The 21,877-nt window shown below is 28.2% G+C and overlaps 1 protein-coding gene across 1 annotated transcript in view; it reads right to left on the reverse strand.

The window, feature by feature from the left end:
- Window positions 1-373: 373 nt before the first annotated feature.
- The window catches only part of LOC107454353 (uncharacterized), a 36,853-nt gene continuing 15,349 nt past the window's right edge, over window positions 374-21,877 (reverse strand). The window contains exons 2-5 of the mRNA XM_016071525.4: window positions 16,455-17,019; window positions 9,407-9,510; window positions 5,741-5,835; window positions 374-4,606 (exon numbers count right to left, since the gene is read on the reverse strand). Of these exons, the coding sequence (XP_015927011.1) occupies window positions 4,372-4,606; window positions 5,741-5,835; window positions 9,407-9,510; window positions 16,455-17,010 (990 nt within the window). The 5' untranslated portion in view covers window positions 17,011-17,019 and the 3' untranslated portion in view covers window positions 374-4,371. The remainder of the gene's footprint in view (window positions 4,607-5,740; window positions 5,836-9,406; window positions 9,511-16,454; window positions 17,020-21,877) is intronic.

The following is a 21,877-nucleotide window of genomic DNA, read 5'->3' on the forward strand; positions in this document are numbered from 1 at the left end:
GCTCAAATGAAATATATTGATATTTGTACCACTTTCATTACTTGCAAACTATGGAAGTTTAAAGAAGGGTCCAAAGCTCAATTGGAATATATTGATATTTGTATCACTTTCCTTACATTCAAACAAAAGAAGCAATTTTATTCAATTTAAATATCAATGTCTTAGCTAATTAAGTAGCGCGTTTAACTTTTCTTATAAATTAGCCTTAAAAGATATTTTAAAACAAAAAACTATGCAGGCCAGCGTTCTTAACAAAGAAGATTTATGATTTAATTAAAAACGTCGCTTGCATTTTTTTTACAATGCTTTAATTTTTAAAATTAAAATGTTTCAATTGCATGTATCGCTTTTTTTGGGTTATAAAACTAGACAATAACAGTAAAAACATTTTATTTATCAATATATACAGATCCAACATAATTTACATCGCATAGTAAAATCACCTATGATACAATATGCATTGAAATGTATGTAAAATATTGAATAACAATGCACATATGGCCAGGTGTAACTTCGTTTGAAGTTATATTGCACTGTACGTATAAATATTTATATGAATTTTTTTTTTATCACGAAAGTAAGATTATATAATATACACCACAGAAACATAAAAAATAGCAAGTTTAATTTCAAATAAAATAGTTTATTTAATAAAATATTTATAGAACATAAGTAACAAAAATAAATAATTTTTTCAAGTATTAATTATTTAATAATCATTCAATGAAAAAAAAATTCAATTCTGCATTAAATAATAAAATAGGCTCACAGTATTGAAATTTTTATTATTTAACAAAAATAAAACTATTATAGCAATATAGTATTTTGCAATTTTTTTTTCATAGGTAAAAATTGGTTTAAGGAATCTAAAAATAATCTATTTTAATTTGAATTAATATATTCACCTATATGTTGCTTTGTTATTAATACTGCAATTTAAACTTTTTTATCTATTTAAATAGTCAGAAAAAGAGATAAGGGCTCAAATAATGATATTTGAACTATTTTCGTGTTGCATACGTAAGCAATTTTAATCAATCTAAACATTATTTCTATAGTTATTTGAGTAGCGCGATAAATTTTCACCGTTTTTATAAATTAGCCTAAAAAATAGTTTCAATATATTAAATACCAAAATATTATGCATATATTTTTTTTAAAATAAGTTTTTTATTTAAATTAAAAGTTTTGCTTAAGTTATGTTTTTCTTTCTTGACATCATGAGAAATAAATTCATGAATCCAAAAGTAATCAGCTTAATTAAATTAGCGGTATCTTAGTATTGTTTGAAAAAAAATTCATGTAATTTATACACAATGGAAGAAAATATAGATAATACTATGTTGGAATTTACTGTGGTTCTGGCTCTGGTGGAATACCAAAACTCTCGTTAATTTTTATCAAAGCGCTTTGGTAACGATTTTGATGAAATTAACAATAAAACATGATTTAATAATGTGTGATAAAATTTGGTAGTTTTATCATGATATCTTAGAGCATGATATAAAAATTGTTTATTCGGTAAAATTTAGTATTTTTGAGTAAATGTGTGGTAATATGAAAATAATTTTAAAAAACAGAATTTCCGGTGAATCGTTAGTGGAAAAACTACCAAATGAATGGTTTAAATATCGTAAATTTCCGTTTCATTACCAGAATTATGGAAATGTTATTACCATACAGTACTATAATTTCACCAGATTTTTTTTTCTGTGTGCAAAAATGTATGTTTCAAAGCAGAAAATTAAATATAATCACTTGATTAAAACTTGGATCTAACATTCAAATATGTAGTGTAAATGATAAAATATTACATATTTTGATTTAATTATAATAGTTCGAGAATTATTTAGAGAAGAAAAAATAATATATCTAAAAATTGAATGTTTAATTAAAACCATTGTAGTCTTCTCTATTAAAATGGTTGGGAGGGGAGCAGCTGTATAATCTTCGATTTCTTTCCAGATGATTGATTATTTTTTAATTTCAAATTTTTAGTTTCAACTTTTTAAATTTCAAGTTTTTTCTTTCTCATTTTAGGAGGAATAATAAGGTAACATTAAAACAAATTGCAGCATTACAGTTGAAGAAGAATTTTAACATAAGAAAGCAATTAATAAAATACGGGTAAAAGGCTGACTGTTGATTCTAAAGCAAAATAATAGATTGAATCCAAAATATTGCAGAAGTAAACAGTTGGAAATTCCACGAATTCTTTCATAAAAATTTTGAAATTTTTGGGATTTTAGGATCGTGCATTCTTTAATATTTAAGTAATATGCAGGTTTTAAATGTTTTATTTACTGTTTAAAACTGTTATTTGCTGTTAAAGACATTTTATTTACTGTTCAGAAAAAAAATATTTTTTCAATAAATTTTTTTAAACTTAGAAATGTTCCTAAATAAAACCGTATATTACAACTTATATTTCATAATGAAATTTTGAAAATTTCAGAGAACATCTTTTATTTTTGTTGCAATTTGTATAAAATCTATACAATTTAAGATTCGAAATAGGCGAATCTACTTAATTGCATTAAAAAATGAAACAATTATCGAACACTTCAATACGAGTGAATTTTATTACAACATATATGGCAAATCTATACACTGATACTTATCACAGTTATCTTTCGAGGTTATTATTTTTTTTTTTTACAGACAAATAGAACATCAAGAATAAAATCACAAAAGGAGATTTTTCGTATTATGGCTTTACGTATTTGAATAAGTTAAATTAATAAGTGTCGTTGTTTAGTAAAATGTCTATCTTTTCCCAATATCATACATACAGTGTTCCGTAATGGCCACTCTTAATATACATTATTAGAATTATTGTTAATACCTAATAATATTGAAGCCACTCTTGGTGTCGCAATTCCTATTTAAGCGAGGAAAAAGACAATGAAAAGAGGAATGCGGCATTGAATACTAGACCTGAAAATAACCACTCGTCGGGTAGCGAGTCCACAAAAAAGTGGCGACTTAAATTAAATAGACAACCGGTCACTTTTTCCCGTAGCTTTTTTTGAAAAATCGTTTAAAAAGTACATCAATGTAGAAAGAGATTCAAAAAGTTTTTTAATAATTCAAATATTTCATTAAAAAATTGTAATGTAAACATTAAATGTATTTCGCTCACCTAAATATATTTGCATAAAGTTCTATAAAGTCAATGTGCTTGACTGAATCTTCCCTCATATTTATATTGTTGAATTAATGTTTTATAGCCGTAGATTATTTCGAATTTGAATTCTTTAAAAAAATAATAAATAAATAAAATTGAATCCAAGCAACAACAACAAAATTTTGCGAAAAGTGGCTATTAAATGAAAAGGACATGTTAATATCGGTCACCGACTCGGAAAAAATGGTTACTAAGTCCTTAAAGTTTACCGGCGACTGATTGCTAACTGAAAACAAAAATTTTCAGGTCTATTGAATATATAAAACCTATTTGATTGCCAGAAAAAAGTCACTATACTATAACATTATTGAATTTTTACATACCGCCTTCCTCACTAGTGGTTCGTAGAATTTTGATATCGTTTTTGTTTTTTCTTGCTTCAATATTAATTTGTGATCCTCAGGTGCACATTTTAACTTCATTCTTCAGAGGCGTTATTATGGGCGATCGTTACGAAGCACCATGTATAAACTTTTAATTTCCCATTTTCTAAAAGTAAGTTCCCAATCAACAATTTTACCCTGACCCCATATGGACTCAAAATTGGCTCAATATGGATCCTATAAGAACATGCACCAAGGGACCAGCATTGGGGTGTGTAAATTTTTTAATATTGGTCCTAGAATGGCCTACTTTGGTTGAATAATGAATATAAAGTTTCCGGTGAATCTGACACTTGTATATAGGGCCGATATTGGAAATCATGTGAATCGGACAATTCTTTATAGGGCAGGAAAAATAACGGCTCTTTGAACCCTTATTGAGTCAAGATTCCTGAATATTGGTCCAATGAGAACCCAAGTTATTTTGTTGCTAGGGTATTTAGGTACAGAAACATACTGTTTTTCCAGGTTTTCAAAATATATTTTTTTGAAATCTTGACAAATCTTTTAAAAAAAATAGAAGCCTAATTATTGAGGTAATGTATATTTGTCCTTTATTGTCCAGTTCAGAAACTTTTCTGGTCATGAAAAATGAAAAACTGTCAAAGTTCTGCCGATTAAAAATAATGTTTTAATCTAACATTGCCATATAGAGAAAGACGACCTTAAATTTTTACATTTATGATTTAGATCACAAAATGATTTAAATGAAAGAAAAAAAAATTTCATGTTAAAAAAGCGATATTTATATGATGAATGCAAACATGAAAGCTGCTCTTTATGGATTTTTAAATTCTATGTTCACTTATCGTCCAAAGATTTGTTGTCGTCTAAGTCAGGGGGAGCAGGACCGTTGTCGCCAACAGCTGTTCTGCCAATGTCCAAGTTGTCTCCAAGGGCAGCTGAGGATAGTTGGCAATACGAAGTACTGAGAAAAGGTGCGAATGCGTGCGCTGAAGGTAAATAGTGTGCTGGCCACAATCCTTGTCGTTGGGCTATCTTCATCCTTGCTGTCAACTGTTTCTTCCATTTTGTCCTATTTTTAATTAGCAAAAAAAAATTTAGTGAGGAAAATTTTAGTTAAAACATGAACTTGTAATGCATATTTTATTTAACATGAAAATAATTTCAAAAATGATAATATTATATGAAATTTAAAACTAAAAGTTAAAAAATTTATTTTCGTTTCTGGAGTTTTTTCCCCCCGGATGAATCGTAATTTATAGCTTGTGTTAAACTTTTTGGTGTGGGGACCCCATAATATTTACGAAAATTTCATAAGATCCTATAAGCATGCGTAAATCTATTAAACGTGTTAATTAAACGATTAGTTTCTTCACTTGTACTGTAATATACTAATGTAGTTTTAGGTCATTAACTTTAATTTTATGGCAAAATTTTATATAAGTAACAGACTTCAAATTATAATACAATATGAATACAAATACTTTGGTAATTTCTTTATAGGTAAATTGTATAAGATATTGTCTTTTTCTATTTTCAGATACTTTGTGTAAAAATATTTGGTAATTGTAAAATTATTATAAGTAAAAAAAAAAAAATCAAAATTGCAGAAAATTTATGTTGACTCCTACTGCAGGATCCGCGACCCCAGTTAGGGTCGTGACCCACAGTTTAAGAAACTATTTGATAGATAAGAGCTATATTATTAATATAATAGATAAATTCTTTGTTAGATAAAGAGCTCTTGATCTCATTTAAGTAAAAGACATCTGATAGTTTTATCTTAGAATTTTTTTCACGATAAATGTAAACAAAGTGCTTATTTTAATTTTCATTATTTATGAAAATAATAATTATAATGTATTCATAATATTTTAAAAATTATTTATAGAATGCTTTTAATTAAGATTATTCATAATGAATTATAAATTATATTTAATGTGTTGGATAAAAATTAATTCATTGCTTCATATATAGCAGATTTATTTATTTTTAAAAGTAGAAAGAATTTAATCTGGCTCAGATTCAATTAATAAATTTTTATAAAGCATTTCATTGAATGGTATTCAAATCATAAAGATTATCCGAATTATATAGACTTTGGGATTAAAATAATAAAAATAAAAGAATATTCAGATATATTAAATAGCAGAATTTTAAATCATAAAAATTCAAAATTGCAGTTTCAAACAGTGAGTAAAATTACCTTCTGTTTTGGAACCATGTTTTGATTTGTACTTCTGTTAAATTTAAAGCTGCTGAAAGTTCCATTCTTTTACTGACACTTAAATACTTATCTACCTGAAAGAAAAATAATAAAAAAGATTAGGTAATTTATTTATAAAGATTGTTAAAAGTAACTAAAACCTTGCTATAAAATATATAGTTTAAATATTTCTTCTCGACAGTAATAAGTTCAGTATATGCACTTAAACTGAGCAAATTTTTCAAAAAATTCAAATAGAAGAGAATAAAATGAAGATAAAAGTGGAAACTTAAAATTTTTTCTGAACAGTTTAAATTTTTAATTTTTATTTTCTTTATTTTTCAAGTTTTATGTCGTTGTAGAAACGCAAGAAATTGCAAAACCAAGTAATCTTGAAAATTTAAAAGAAATAAAGATTTTGGAGACTAATATCATTTTTGTGAAAACAGCGAGTAATCCCGCAAATTTGTATGAAATAGAGATTTTATAGACATATATCATTATTGTTTACTACAAGTAATCCCGCAAATTTGTAAGAAATAAAAATTTTGTAGACTAATATCAATTTTGTGCAGACTACAAGTAATCCCACAAATTTGTAAAAATAGGGATTTTGTTGACTAATATGCATAATTTTTGGTACTTATACGTTAAAACAGATTGTGAAACTAATTAACACGATACTTGCAAAATGTATCTAAATTAGTAGATTTATTAGGTACTTATTACTTAATGCAATTTATACTTAATGCTATAACTATGTATAAATTGCATCAATGCTATGCTTATTACTTAATGCTACAAATAATAAACACAAGCTTTAGTATTAATATTGAGATTTTAACGATCTTTTAACTGATAAGGGTCATATTTTTTTTGTCGTAAATTCTATAAGAGTATTTTAATATTACATCAACGAATTTATGATTTATATTTTATAATTATATAATAATAATATTTAAAATATTTAGCTCACAAAGTGCAATTTACGTTAATGAAGTCCATTTTTACATTCATGAGTTTATATGCACAAATTAAAAAATTTTTAAGTGCTTATATTATTGTAAAAATGTATTGTTCTAACTTCACAGGTAGTAAAATGGCCAAAGTAAAAATAAGACTGGAGGATTGCTCAAAAATTTTACATTTTGAATAAAAAAGTTAAAAGCAAATGTTCAAAATTAACCATAACAAATATATATAAATAGAACATTTTGTCTAGTACTGTGTGGAGTAGTACACAGCAAAAAATTTATGATCAAATAACTGTAGAAAGCACTAACGTGGAGTTCCAATACTTTTAACAGTAAAATCTATTTTTACTTGAGCATGTTACGGAACTAAAAAATCTGATACACCGCGATTTTTGCAGCAATAGTTACCGTAAAATCACTGAATCAATCTAAATTAATAAATATTACTGCAAAATTGTGTATTTATAATATTCTAGGGTAAAACTGCTTTACGGACGATGCAAAATGCCGGTACGTTATACCGTAATTTGATCTGGAATTTTTTAAATTATATAACTTCAGTATATAGTTCACCAATTGACTTTTTTGAAATGAATCGAGTGAGTAGCGTACAGAAAAGATAAGATATATGAAACCAAAAATATTCTCTCATGTGACGAGTCATTGTTGGTATTGATTTTGGTGTGCTATGGTATTTTGCAATGAATTATCATCTGTAAAGATAGAAAACTAAACTAGACACTGAGGATATAGTGCTTTGTCCAGATCATCAGAACATGGGTATAGATTTTTTTCTCAGTAATTTCAGAATATTTGGTTACAAAAAGTTCAAAGTTTCAACCTCTCAAAAAATTTATAAAGCAAACTTTAAACAATTCTTTAAACTTATTACGCATTTCACCAATTTTTTGCCACACTAAAAATTTAATTGCAAATTTGTATCAATATTATTCGAGTTTCATAATGCATAGTATGTTACCTCTAAACCAATTTAAGTTATTGTTTCATTAAAAACTTAATTCACTTCTAAAATATACAAATTGGAATTGGCATTTAATAACGGTCGACTTGTTTCAAGCCCTCAAGAACAAGCGCCTATTTTTAAGACTTGCCTGCGTTAATGAGAAGAAACGAAAGTGATTTGAATTATAAAACTTAAAGTTGTCAACGAAAAATGGAATAAAATAAAGGTGAGAAACAAAACTAGAAAAACGACAGTAGAAAAAAACAGTAGCCAAGAAGGAAAAATCATTATAAATGCGTTTCCAGGAGCTATGAAGAGGTGGTGAGGAACTAATACCGTTAAAAATGGAATCAGCATTCATATGAATAAACTAAGATTTCATGGCAATCAAGATGAGTTGATGTAACAGGGGTGGTGAAAATTTTGACTTATCGAAATTGAATTTATGCCATAGATTCCAACAATGATTTCTCGTATTCTTGATAATAGATATATCTATCGTATTCCTTAAAGGACGCTATATTGCGGGATAAATTTTTTTATCGCAAATTCTGTTTCACCTCCATATTAAAATTTAATTAAATAAAATTTAAATCTAATTTCAAACTTAAAAAGTGAGTTCAGGCAAACCTAGGTAAGGCATGAATTTACAGTTGCTGAAAAAAATTACAAAATATCAAAATGCGAACGAATTCCTTGTTGCTTTATCCTAAGTTATCCCCTCATAATTTATTTTAATTTTTTTAAAATTTCTTTTCAGAATTTGAAACTTTATAGCTTACTCTAGATATGTCTGAATTCACTTTTAGTATAATTTAAATTTTAAATAACTCATAGAGTTGAAAGAGAATTTGCAATGAAAAGCTTCTCCCTTGGTATGGCGTCCTCTTAAGCAAGGATCTGTCCAGGGCGAATTTACTACCGTTTAGCGGTACTTTCACAAATTCAATTTTAGGAAAAACGGTAGTTTCACAAAATATTTTTTCTTAAAATTTCATTTTTGTATCCCTTAAGAAACAATAAATCAATATTTTTGTGTTGATTTTTAAATATAAATTTTAATTTTTCACAAATTATGTCTAAATTTTCACAACTCTCAGAAAAACCTAGACAAACCCCTGTTAAGTCTAAATTCTAAATTACGATTGTTATTACCAAATTGGATATTTTTTGTCGCGAATGAAGTTTGTAATCAAGCAATATCTTACCTCTTAGTTTCTTGAGATTATTTATTTCATACCATTATGAGTTACTTTTTTTACTGTTTTTATCGATAAAATAAACTAAATGAAAAACATAGTAGTACAGAGACATTGAAAAACAATTGAATCAATTCCACAAGTTGTAAATAAATAACACTTCCCAAAACGAAAATTTTTACAGTTCGAAATAAACAATCACAGTTTAAGTTGTTCTAAATTTGAAAATGCTGTATAAATTTTGTGGTAATATTTTACTGTTATTATACTATAGATGTTATTATACTTTATTATAGTTATAGATATTATCAAAACATTATACTTTTCTTTTAATCAGTAACACATGTTTTATTAAAATATTTTTTTTAAAAGTTATTATAAAAGATATATTTAAAAATATAATTACTAAAAATAGTTGGAACTTTCGCATCATATTTCCTCACATTTTAAAAAACACTCTTCATAAATACAAACTAAATAAATAATTCTTATCTCCGTATCACGATTTAAAAAAAAAAAATTTTGATACCTTAAATTCAGACTCCAGTCTTTCTAATTGTTTAGCACTATAAGCTTGTCTTGGTTTCCTTTCTACTCCTGGTTTTCTAGGACGTCTTCCGGAAGGTTTTGGTGCTATTAAAATATAATTTTGTTCAAGTCAACGATTAAAAAAAAATATGAAACAAAGAAAATATTTTTAAACAGATGCATTCGAGCCATAGTGAGTCAGGGGATAGAGCGCTTGCCTCCCAATGAGGTGAAACGGGTTCGAAACTAAGAGTTGGTTGGTCGATACGAGATCCGTGTCCGGCTCGCATCGACCACATAAGACATAAAATATCCCTGGTGGTAGATAGATCATGGGTTAGAGTCCCCTTGTCGTCAGGCTAACCGTGGGAGGTTTTCCTCTCAATTTAACGCAAAATGCGGGTTAATTAGATCATAAAGTCCTTTACAACGGCAAATTTCTCCCAAAAACTGATCCAGAATATGGGATATTCAAACCATTAATATGGTAATGGTTTACTGGAATTTCTGCTTTTCAAAATTATAGTTCTTATTACCACACATTTAGTAAAAAATACAAAACTGAAGAGCAAATTTAACCGAATAAAAGGTTTTTATGCCATACTCTAAGGCAGAGGTCGCCAAAGTGGTCTATATAGACCCCCAAGGGTCTATTTAACGAAAGCAGGGGTCGATCTGAGACAGGGGGCGAATGGGGGTCGATCCGAATCGGAAGGGTCGATTGTGGGTTGAAAAAAGAAACAGTTCTCAATACGCAAATCACACATACCTAATTAAGTGTGTAAAATTTGTGAATTTTTTTTATAATTGACTCAATATCAGTTTCTTTATAAAACATAAATTAATAAACGTATATTTATTGGGGTGAAACAAGTATGTACGTACCACCGCGCAGTGGCACGAACTCAGCGCAGTTTATAAGTCATATGCATATGTGCGCTTGTCCAAATGTCACGTGTGACGAGCATTGACGTTACAAATGCAAATATCATACGCAGTTTCAACTATCTTTGCAAAATGTGTTGAATATTTGCAGTGTCATTATTAAAACTTTTATAGTTTTGGATAATTAGTTATTGTTTCGATAAAACCATTCGTTTGGTTTAGATATCAATTTTAATTATCAATGCACAAAAAAGAAGGTAAGCATTAATGATATGGATTAGTACAGCCCGCAACAAAACTACAGCACACTTAGTATTTTTTTACGAAAATTACAAAATTGACCAATTTTGACGAAAATTAAAATTGACCAATTTTGAACCCAATATAGCGAACCTTGCAAAAAAAACACACCAGGCTCACCCATCTTATTGATCAAGAAGCAGTAAATCTTTAGTTACTTTACTTATTATATCTACTTATGCATAATTACTTATTATTTAATAATAAGGTATTTAAATTTCAATATTAATATATTTTTCATAAAACTATTGTTGCATAATGTACTATTACTTTAATAAATGTTTAAAATCATAAAATAAATGTACAAACACAGTATCTAATAGAGTTTTATTTTAATTAACAGAAAATTACGTCGATGGAGATTTCGAAAAATTATATAGGGGTCGATAATCAAAAAAGTTTGGCGACCCCTGCTCTAAGGTATGATAAAATTGTTAAATTTTACCACATTTCTCGCATATTATGAAACTGTATTTTATTGTTCATTTTACCAACAATATCAAAGTAGTTGTAAAAATTATCGAGTTTTTTTTTTAGTGCTCCCAAAGAGCCAGAGACATGGTAAATTTTACCATATTCTGGGTCTTTTTTTTGGGGGGGGGGGAGATTTTAGCTTAACTCCAAAAATATTTCTCCAACACACATGCTTATCATGTGCCTATAGGTATTTGGCTGAAATCTTTCATTCAATGAAATTGTTTCATTTTAAAATCTTTTGTAATTAATAGTATGAGAAAAAGAAAATTAAAAAAGTCCTGCTTACTAAAATTCTTTACACTATTCATTTCGATTACAATCTTAAACACATTTTTATTTTCCTTTTTTCATTAGTTTCATTTTTAAAGTGGTTTTCATTTTTTAATTCATTCGTACAATCCAGTAAATTTAAAAAAAAAATAAATTATTAAAACAGATTTTATGTAAAAAAAATTAAAGGTGAAATCAGATATAAAATGATTTTTGAAAAATTAAATTAAAATAACAATAAAAAATGAGAAATAAAACAAATTTTTGAATAAATTTGGAAAATATAACTAAGTTAAAAAAATTAATTTTTAAATGAATAAAGAAATGGAACAGTTCAAAACAAGATAGAGCTCTGCTATGAACTAATTAAATTAAGAATATAAATTGGGTTCAATTTATTAATTTATATAGTTCATTTTTTCGTGCAGCGTGACCAGCGTTCATGTCATTTTGTAGTGAAGTAACTGATGTGTATATGGTCGAAGAAAATTTTTTTTTCATAAATTCCAATTTGTTAGGCATTTCAAATTTAAATACTGACTGTTTCTTTTTTCTTCAAGGGACATTTCATGGGAAATTCGGGCCCGTAAAAGAACCCTTATTTTATGAACATTGTTTTATCGTAAAAACGGACACTTCAAAAAAAAAAAATTTTCTTAAAATGGACCCTTCACGAAATCAGATGTTGTCAGAGTCGATGATGTTTTAATTCAATTTGTTGTTAAACTACATCTTCTTGATCGATATAATTTTTGAGTTTTTTCACAAATACAGGATCTTAGTTTATAAAAATAAGACTATTCTAACATTTAATCCTATTTGTTCATGATAGGTATGATTAATAGAACAAGTAATGTAATTAGTATTAAAGTTAAGGCACGTGATGCAATGGTTAAGAATACAACTTTTGCAGTACTATAATAAAAATTATTCTATTTGTTAAGCAACACTTTAGTAAAGTAAATAAATTATATTTCAAGATATGCTTTTGGACCTTTCGAGCTCTAATGGAAATAAGAACAAACTCTGCCCAATAGTTTTATCGAAATTTAAGGTGACCTTTGGACGAATTTTGTGAAACAGATAAGAGTCCTATAAGGGCAACAATTTCACTCGCCGTCAGAGGGAATAGCGTGACCAACTTTTCTCTGCATTTAAGGGCACACTGCACTAAGTGAATTAACATTTTCCGAGGACTGAGAAGGAAAATGAAAATAATTATTAGATATAAAGCCATTTAACGGATTCGGATACTAAGAACAGGACCACAGAAGCCGTTTTAAAGTTGCGTGAGAGTTGCTTAGCTTTAATGAGTTTTAAGTCGCCCATGTAAGATAATTAAATGACCCATGGTCAATTGTATTCAGAAGTAAAGTTTTAAGTGAAAAGTCTTGTGTCTGGCAACTTTAATCCATAAACTGGCCCATTACGGAGGTTTCTCTTCAATGTTACACTGGCTCCTCTAGCCGTAAGTGGCGATGAGCTTAGAAGTTTGTAATTAAACAGTTGAGCTACGTAACAAATGGATTCTATATCTTGGAGTTAAGTCATTAAACATTTGTTAGAGAACTGTGGAGTAACTATAAACAAATATTTTAAAGAATTCAACGCTTTTGCTAGTCCAGACAAATAATTTCCTTGGAAAGCTTTTCCCATGGTCAGATTCTTTGTTTAAATTGTCGTAATTTTGGAGATTGCAGATGAGAAGTTTCATTTTGTATCGCTAATAAATTACTTTTGCAATTTCGACTGCTATTTGAACATTGCGCTGATTTTGCAGTTTGTTTGTTTATCTCATCAAAATATTTATTAACTGCATTCAGTGTCATTTGGCATGGTGCTATTGCTCGTAGCCAACTCGTGATTTACTACAATCAAGTAATTTTCGCCGGTAATTATTTCTTTCGGGGGACAGTCTGGAAATTATTTTTTATATTGAATAATATATTTATTGGAAAAATTTATTTTAATTATTTCCATTACTTAATTCCTACGCAGTTCATTTAAGATATGTTCACGATCTGAACTAGTTCCGTTTACATTGTTTGACTTTACTCTTCTTTAAGATCAAAAGCTTTTACATTTGATTATAATAATTACATTCAGGTCAACTCCCCCTGTTCAGTGTCACTCGAAAACCGGTGAAATTATGTTCGCTTTGATAGTTTATTTTTTTATATTTTTATCTTATAACAGTCGTTAAACAGGCGACCCAATTTTTTGGGTTTACGACTACTAATGTTCAACTGCCTTGTAGTTTTGAACCCAATCTAGAAGACAAGGGATCTCCTGGATTTGTCATCATGGAGAAATTTGTCATCCTGGAGGATTCTTTTTGATGGAACCAACCCGCATATGCGTTACATGGAGAGGAAAACCAAGAGAACCTCCGACGGTGACACTGAAGGCAAGGGGATTCTAACCCATGATCCGTCTACCACTGAGGATATTTCTCGTCAGCACTGTGGTCGGTGCAAGCCGGATGCGGAATTCGTATTGATCATCATAGCTGGGATTCGAACCCGATTCACCTCATAAGAAGGCGAACACTCTATCCTCTAATTCATCGCGTTTCTGATAGTTTATTTCAAATCTAAAACTCATAATAATAGCATTAAATAGGATAAAAAAATCAATTCAGTTGAGTGCACAGTAAAAAAAAAACTCCGCACAAATTTAAGTTGAAAGTTACTAGCTCCTTGGGTGCATCATCAGCAAAATTTTTTACCTCAATTCTTACAGTAATAGTTGCAGTGATTCAGTGATTTAACAATCAACTGCTTTGTGGTAAGTCTTGATACTTTTCACCGTAATTTGATCAGGAATTTAGAGCATGGCTTGAATTCTTTCGTAAAAAGAAAGCAACTTTGCAATTTAACTACTCTAAAACTAATTGGAAATTTAAACAAGCTTATTTCCAACTTCAGACATAATAGTACATGGTAACAAAATATTTCAGAATTCTTCGCGACCTCTATTTCAATTATTTTATCTCAAAATACAAAACATTGATTACAAAACGTTATAAATGAAATAGGCTTAGCTCACCTTCTCACGCTGAATTAAAATTCGCAAGGCAGTTTTTGGATCTTTTGATATGATTAAGCCAATTTAATATTCGATTAAATAAATACTGGCTATAGAGGAAACTAGGCGTTGAATGAAACGCATAAGCAAATTATTAAGAGTGGTTACTTTAATGTATGCATTCAAGAGTGAATTTATAGACCAAATAAATGATACTGAATATTCAACAAAGTTTCATGCGGATCCTAATTAATTAACCCTATTTCATGTAACTGGTTGATGATCGTAAATTTCTAATTTCATTGAATTAAACCTCGCTTCTGAAATAGGAATACCTTTCTGGAAGATTATTTTTCGGTGATAATTTAACTATCATAAATATAGCATTTGTTTTTACTATCAATTATTTTTACTAAACATTATGTAAAGATCAAAAATTTATTCAATTATTAGGTTATCAGTTCTGTTTGCTTTTGAATAAAGGTAAGGTGATTTTAAGCTAAGGAGCATTAATCGCACATTCATAAATTTTTAATCTTAATAACTAAGATTTAATGTCGATTAAAACTATTCAAGATACTTTAAATTGCTTATATAAAGTTGGGCCATTATCTATAAATGAAAATGTGAAAGCAATAAAAAAAACATAAGACTTTTAATAATCGACTTTATTATTTACTACGGAACTCAGCTAAATAGCTACTTTGCTCACCAAATCTCACAATTGTTTTGCAATAATTATTTTTTTCATTAATCATATTTCTATTAAAAATTAAAAAATTTCCAAGTAAAAAATCGTATTAATACAGATTTGGTTGCTCAGATTGAGTTTCTTATTCTATTAGAATAAAACTTAAACTTAACATAGGAGAGTTGCGTAAATAGTATCACTTTTTGCAATTAAATTTTTATCACTGACAATTACATTTGAAATATCTTAATAATAAAATACAGTTATGTAAATACTTATAATATATATTGGCAGTACTATTTGTGCAGTGAGTATTGAAAATTAATTGTTTTAAGGTCTTCAAATGTTGTCACCTGCTATTGATTATTTATGAGTAAGTGAATAAGTAGTGTGACGAGAGCAATTGTTTAGAAATGGTAAGAAATGTGTAATAAATTTTTGAACTGTTACAAGCATATTAACAGTATTATAAGCGTACAAAATGTTAGTGGAACATAATGTAAAGTGTAACGAAGTTCAAGCGTGATTTTTATAACAGCTGCTTGTTAAGACTGCATCTTTTCTGGAAATATAACCAACTGAAATATAACTTTCTTTTGAGGTTTTGGGTCAATTGAAGCGTTCAACATAAAATGTATTGGGTACAGATCTGTCTATCAAATCACATTGCTAACCAATAAGTACTAGCTAATGACTTGACATTTATTTAACTATTAAATATGTTTTTAGTAGGGTTTTCAATTTTAAATGAAATGTTTGTTTTTAATATGTATTTAAAAATTGCATTTTTCTTCCATTAAAAATCCAAATATCTCAGTGAAAACGGGTACATAAAATAAGGAATTTTATCAATCAAACATTATTTTTAAAATTAATTAAGCATAAGTTACAAATGATTATTAATACGTTTTGTTACTGTTCAACTTATATAAGTTAAAAAGCAACCCGCAAGAAACTTAGAGGGGGGGGAGAAACACAGAAGGGGGTCAAAGGAAGTTGAAGGGTATAACTCATAGCCAACTCAGGGCGAACCTCTACATGTTTTTTTTTTCCTTTTAATTTGATTTTATTTAAATTTGCAAGCTCGAGGAGAGCTTTTAAACTTACAAGCTTAAAAGCTATTTGGCTTCTTCGCAACTGTAGTTGGCGCAGCAGATCATGATACGAAAGTATTCCCAGAAATTGAGAAATGGCTTAAAGATTAGAAAGTCTCCCTAAAATATGAGAGATTTTCTACTTTTTTTAAAATTAATTTATTTATAGATACTGACTCTCCCAAAATTTAAGGAGAGTCAATATGTAACCTAATATGTTTTTTATTTCTCATTCATGTTTATTATATATATCCTCATCGATTATGCCCATCATTAAAAATTAGTGAAAATGTACAAGCCCTTACCTGATAAGGTGAAAAATGGAGGTCTACCTAGCCATGTGCCGTAGTTACTAAGAGCTGAAGCAGCCGTTGTGACAGCATAGTTGGGAAAGGATGATCCAACAGGATGATGAGGAGCAACATCGCCTTGCGTGTGATGCTGAAGATGAGGTCCAGACTCTAATCCCAAAGCAGGAGCCAAATAACTCAATGTCAATGATGCTCCATCAGTCCTGGTGGGATAAAGAGGATTCGGATGAAAAGCTACAGGTGTGGGTCTCACGCATACTGGTGGTCTAGGAAATGGTAAATTTGTATCTTCTTTCATGCGATTGGCTCTGGCAGCCGCTCGAAGAAGAATGGCTGATGTTGGTAAATTGGGTATATTGGTGCGGTTGTTGTTGCCTGTGCTGCCGGAAAGGATGTCATCGATGGAAAACTTGTTGCTGATGTGCTGTGGTTGTGGCGAATGACTACTTAAGGATTCTAATTGCTTTTCTGTAGAAATGTCATCTTCCTGGAGTTTGAGATCCATGGTTGCGAGTTTGGCCACTTGTTGGAAATAAGTTCCTGACGTCATTCTAAAGTACTGGAGGAAAGAAAATATCCAGATTATATATATTTAAAAAGCTTAGATTGCTTAAATAGCTTTATATGTATTAAGATTTAAAAAAATGATTTTTTTTTTTACATATTAAGTCGTTTTTTTTTTTTTTTTTTGGTTAATGATATGTGGGAAAATTTTCAAAATGGTGAATGTTATTAAAAACCATAAACACTTAGTAAAGTTTAAAATATGAGCCAAATATTTAAAACAAAAGTAATAATGTGTTCAAGTTAAATATTATACCACTTTTTTCCTAATAATAATAATAATAATAATAGAAAAAGAAAAAAAGTTGGTTTATAAGGATAAACAATGTTTTTGAGCTTAAATCAGGATTAACTTTATTTTTTTACTTTTTGAAAAACCAGACCACTACCTTTAAAATAGCTTTTATATATCTATATAAATTATGAGCTTGTATTCTTTTTCTAAAACTGTATGGGATTCTTTTTAAATAGTTATGATTTTAAAAAAAACATACATTTTGGTTATTAAATTGATAAGTGTGGTTTTTTCCTTTTATGTTTTTTCTTTAAATTTTTACACATTTTTTTTAATTATATCATGTTCTAGTGTATAATACACTCAAAAATAAAAATAAAAAAATTTTCAAATTAAAAATTTTGTTCCCGAAGATATTCGAGTACCAGATAATCAGAATAAGATAAGCGTAATTTAATATATATAATCTCATGTTTTGCGATTTAAGCCCATAAACATGCATTTGTACTTTTATAACTATAATTTTATATTTATAATAACAATTTATGCTTTTATAAAATGAAATGTAAAAAATTTGAAATGCTTTTCAAGTTCCAAAAGTCCTTATACTATTTTTTATAATTAGAATTAATTGAATTTAAATCGAAAATAATTATTTAAACTTGCAAATACAAACTCAACTATTAGCAAATGGAACAATTAAGTATAATTTTAATTATTAGAAATGAAAACGATATAATAAAATATAATCGATAAAAAAAATAATTGCAATATTTTTTACTTTATGATGTGAAACTGCCTGAAATTAATATTAAAAGTTTACTAAACCGAAAGAGAAATGTAAATTAACTACATTTTAAATTAAGAATATATTTAAGTCAAACTAATCATAAACTACCATTTTCGAATTTCTACTCATCCTCAAATAGAATAACTAAATACAATCTTAATTACCAGGTATGAAAACAAAATTCCAAAAGAGCCTCGCTTTAAATAAACAATGATCAAAGGTAATAAATTTCTGCAATCTTAACTATCGAAATTGAAAACAAAATAGAAATTAAAAGCATTATTATAGCAAGTTGCTTTAATTCAAACTGTAAGTGAAATCTAAGTGGAAATTTGAATCTTAAATTTAAAAAGCTTTGGTACAAGAAAAAACAATTAATATAATTTTAAGGCTTTTTTGTCCGACAATTTCATACATAAACCATGTCGTGTCTCCGACAACTGTTTAGTAAGTGAAAATGAAGTAAAACAAAATACTCTAAATAAACTAAAATAATTCTAATTAGTCTGAGTGAAACGAAAATTTTTTTTAAATATTCTTCAGGTGGCGTAGCCAAATTTTTCAGCAAAAAATAAGCACTCAAAATATTTTTTTAAGCACTATATACATTTACAAAATGCAAAATAATTTTCTAAGACTTTACATGATCATGATAAAATAACTTAATTCTGACAAAGAACTCTTGTTTTGATTTTATTAGCTATTGTAAAATGATCAAGAGATTTTTCAGTTCGATATCAGAGGGTGGAATATGAAGCCTGAAATTGAGAAAATCTTGCAAAATGCAACAGAATTGCACACGAGTGAGCAAGAATCTCATCGAATCCAGCTCACTATACGCACATGCGGACTCACAATTATTTCTTCAAAACTGTAAAATGATTAGCGCTTTCATACGCTACAGACCGACGGTACGCCGAAATGGATTGTGGTGGAATGAATTGTGAAAACGCTGAATGGAACAATGTGAAAAGCACGCTTTTGCATAAAACATGGCGCAAATAGGCATAGTAAAGAAAAAAAAACTCCTTTTCGAAAGAAAAAAAAATAAAGTACTTTTTAAAAACACCCAGTGAAAAAAGCACCTTTAAGGGCTTTTAAGAAACGAAAATCGAAAATAAGCACTTTTTAAAAAAGCTACGCACCATGATATAAACTATAAAAAACTATAATTATAGGCAAAATAAATACTTAAATAAACTAAATAATTAATCACTATTTTGAATTACGACTATTTAACATAATAAATAGATAACGAAATTCTTAGCAGTTAATGATTGAAAACGAAATAAAAACTAACAAGTTGGTTTTAAGTGCAATATAATCAAATAGAGTAAAATGGTATACTATTAATAAGGATAATAAAACGAAAATATAAACTAGAAGATTGTTAACTTTTCATCAGCTGTGATTAAGCGAAATAAATCACTTTTAACAAAGAAAATTAAAACCGAAAGAGAAAGCTTCAAAACTAATTTTAAAAAAAAAATTAGAATATACCAATACAATCTAAACTATAATTGAAACAAAATAGATAAACTGGCCATAGACTTGAAATAAGAATAAAATAAAAGAGGAAATTATCCCATAATGCTACTTTATCACGCCAACTGCCAAGACAAGGCGCCAGATCAGGCTACAAATGTCCTCGCTACTTTTTGGGACTACTCATTATTTTTTGAATGCTACAAATCCTGAAAATGAGCCACTTTTTTTAACAGAAATATATTTTTTCTTAAATTTTCTCTTCCCATTACAAAATGAGTCTGAAAATTCTGATGTTTCTCTACCTTTTATAAAAGGGACATTATTTTCTTCACAGCCGCTTTAGTTTTGGATTCTTGATTTGTTTTGCTGCGCGGATTCTATAATCTTTCCATATCTGTTTCAAATCGTAAACTCGAGAAATCGCAAAGATATGTATGGAAAAATGCATGGCGAGTATGATGGGAAAATATCTTTAACTCCAACCATTGTTAATCGTTTATCTTCTGGAAAAATAAATCACGTGACCCTTAATGTGAGTTAAAACGAAATATTTAATTGCATGCATTGATTCAATTGCATTAAAATTTTAATTTTTTTTTCTTCTTTTTTTTGAAATTTAGTAGACAAATAAATTTACTTCAAAACGAAGAGAAAACATGGAAAAAATTACAGAACAATGAAAAAAATAACAAGAAACCGGAAGAAAAACATCAAAAAAAATTAATAAAAATCCGGAAAATAAAAGATAAAATCTTTTCATCAGCTCACACGATTGTATCCGTAAAAAAGAGTGCTTTCTAATATTGCTTCAATACAGCCAAAGCAAATTATATCAATACAATAGTGTGAGAACCACTCAAAATAATTAACAACAAATAAAATAGAACGCATTAAGTAAAATTATCACGTAAAAACAGAAAAGAAAATATAAAGAAAAAGCAGAACAAAACATGAAAGGAAATCTTTAAAGCCAGTAGCGAACTTACATGAACGAGAAATTTTTCAAGAATGATTTAAAATATTTTCATAACAAGATTGCCAGATTGCAAAATATGAAACTAATAGCGCAAATTGAGGTAAAAGCGTAAATAGAGGGATTTTGTATTAAAGTGCATTCTTACAGCAGTACAGAAGTGTGTTTGATTTGTTAGTTACTGATATTTTCACACTCCATTGCAGCAGCCAAATAGAATACTGAGCATAATATAAATTTGTTATTTTAAAAGATTTTCGTTATGATCGAAATATAGTTATGATTGTCATATGACAAAAAAAAATCATATAAAATGAAATTCTAACTAACAAAATTGTGTTTTAACTCGAACAAACAATGCTAGAAATTCTACAATTTTCAATCATTTTTTTGTTAATTTCTGGGAAAAATTAAGATTTAAACTAGCAACAAATTCTCATATTAGCTAGCTAGTAGCTTTCTTGACAATGTGTATTTGTTTTCTTTAAAAATAGGTCATTAATAATTACGTACATAATAGCTCTTAATATGGCCAAATTGAATGAAAAAATACTTTGAAGTATTTTCTTTGGCGTATTTAAAAGAGCACTGAGAATATTAATTAATAATGAGATATTATTCACAGAAACAAGTACTTTTACTTAAATTCTTAACTTAATGAAGATAAGTAGGCGAGAATTACTTACAAGAATTGTCAATTCGAAAATGACAGTCAAAAAGATTCTAGTTCTATAGGATGATGGGTAATTAAGAATTGTCGCCTTACTTGCTGCCGACAATCCAAAACACATGCTCACATGTAAGTGTGCACCAATGCATTTGATTTTTATTTTTATTTGTTTTGATAACTTTGAATTCGAAAGCTATGACTCTAAAATAAAATAGAATAAAAAAATATTGAGAAGTCCTATAGAAACATTTTTTTTACTTTTTTTGTAATTTTGAATAGGAATCGCTCATGTTATTTTTTGAACAGTTTCCTCACTGTTGTAAGTGCTTTTGTTATCAGTGCTATGGTTAGTTTAATGAGTTTCTGTTAGTTAATTGTTACTTATGCTTTGCATAATTCTTACTTTGTAATAGTCTGAAATTTCGATGAAAATTCAGTTGATATCGGTTGTTTCTTTTATTAAATAAAACTGCAGTTTAATGTTTTGTTATTTTTTAGCAACTAGTAAACCTTTTTAATCCTTTATAGGGCTGTATTCTCCAGCACTGTTCTGTTAAAATATTTTTGGGGTAGGGATGAATTCATTTAGCTTATTTCTTAAATTAAGGTAATTTTTAACTCCTTTTTTCACTTTGGTTTGAATTTGGATGGGATTTCCAAACTTTTACCTGATGTGAAGAATTGGCCAGAAATCTGT

This window comes from Parasteatoda tepidariorum, chromosome 6 (assembly GCF_982258835.1).
Source record: "Parasteatoda tepidariorum strain Cologne lab strain chromosome 6, Ptep-v5.0, whole genome shotgun sequence".
In the NCBI taxonomy this organism is placed as follows: Eukaryota; Metazoa; Arthropoda; class Arachnida; order Araneae; family Theridiidae; genus Parasteatoda; species Parasteatoda tepidariorum.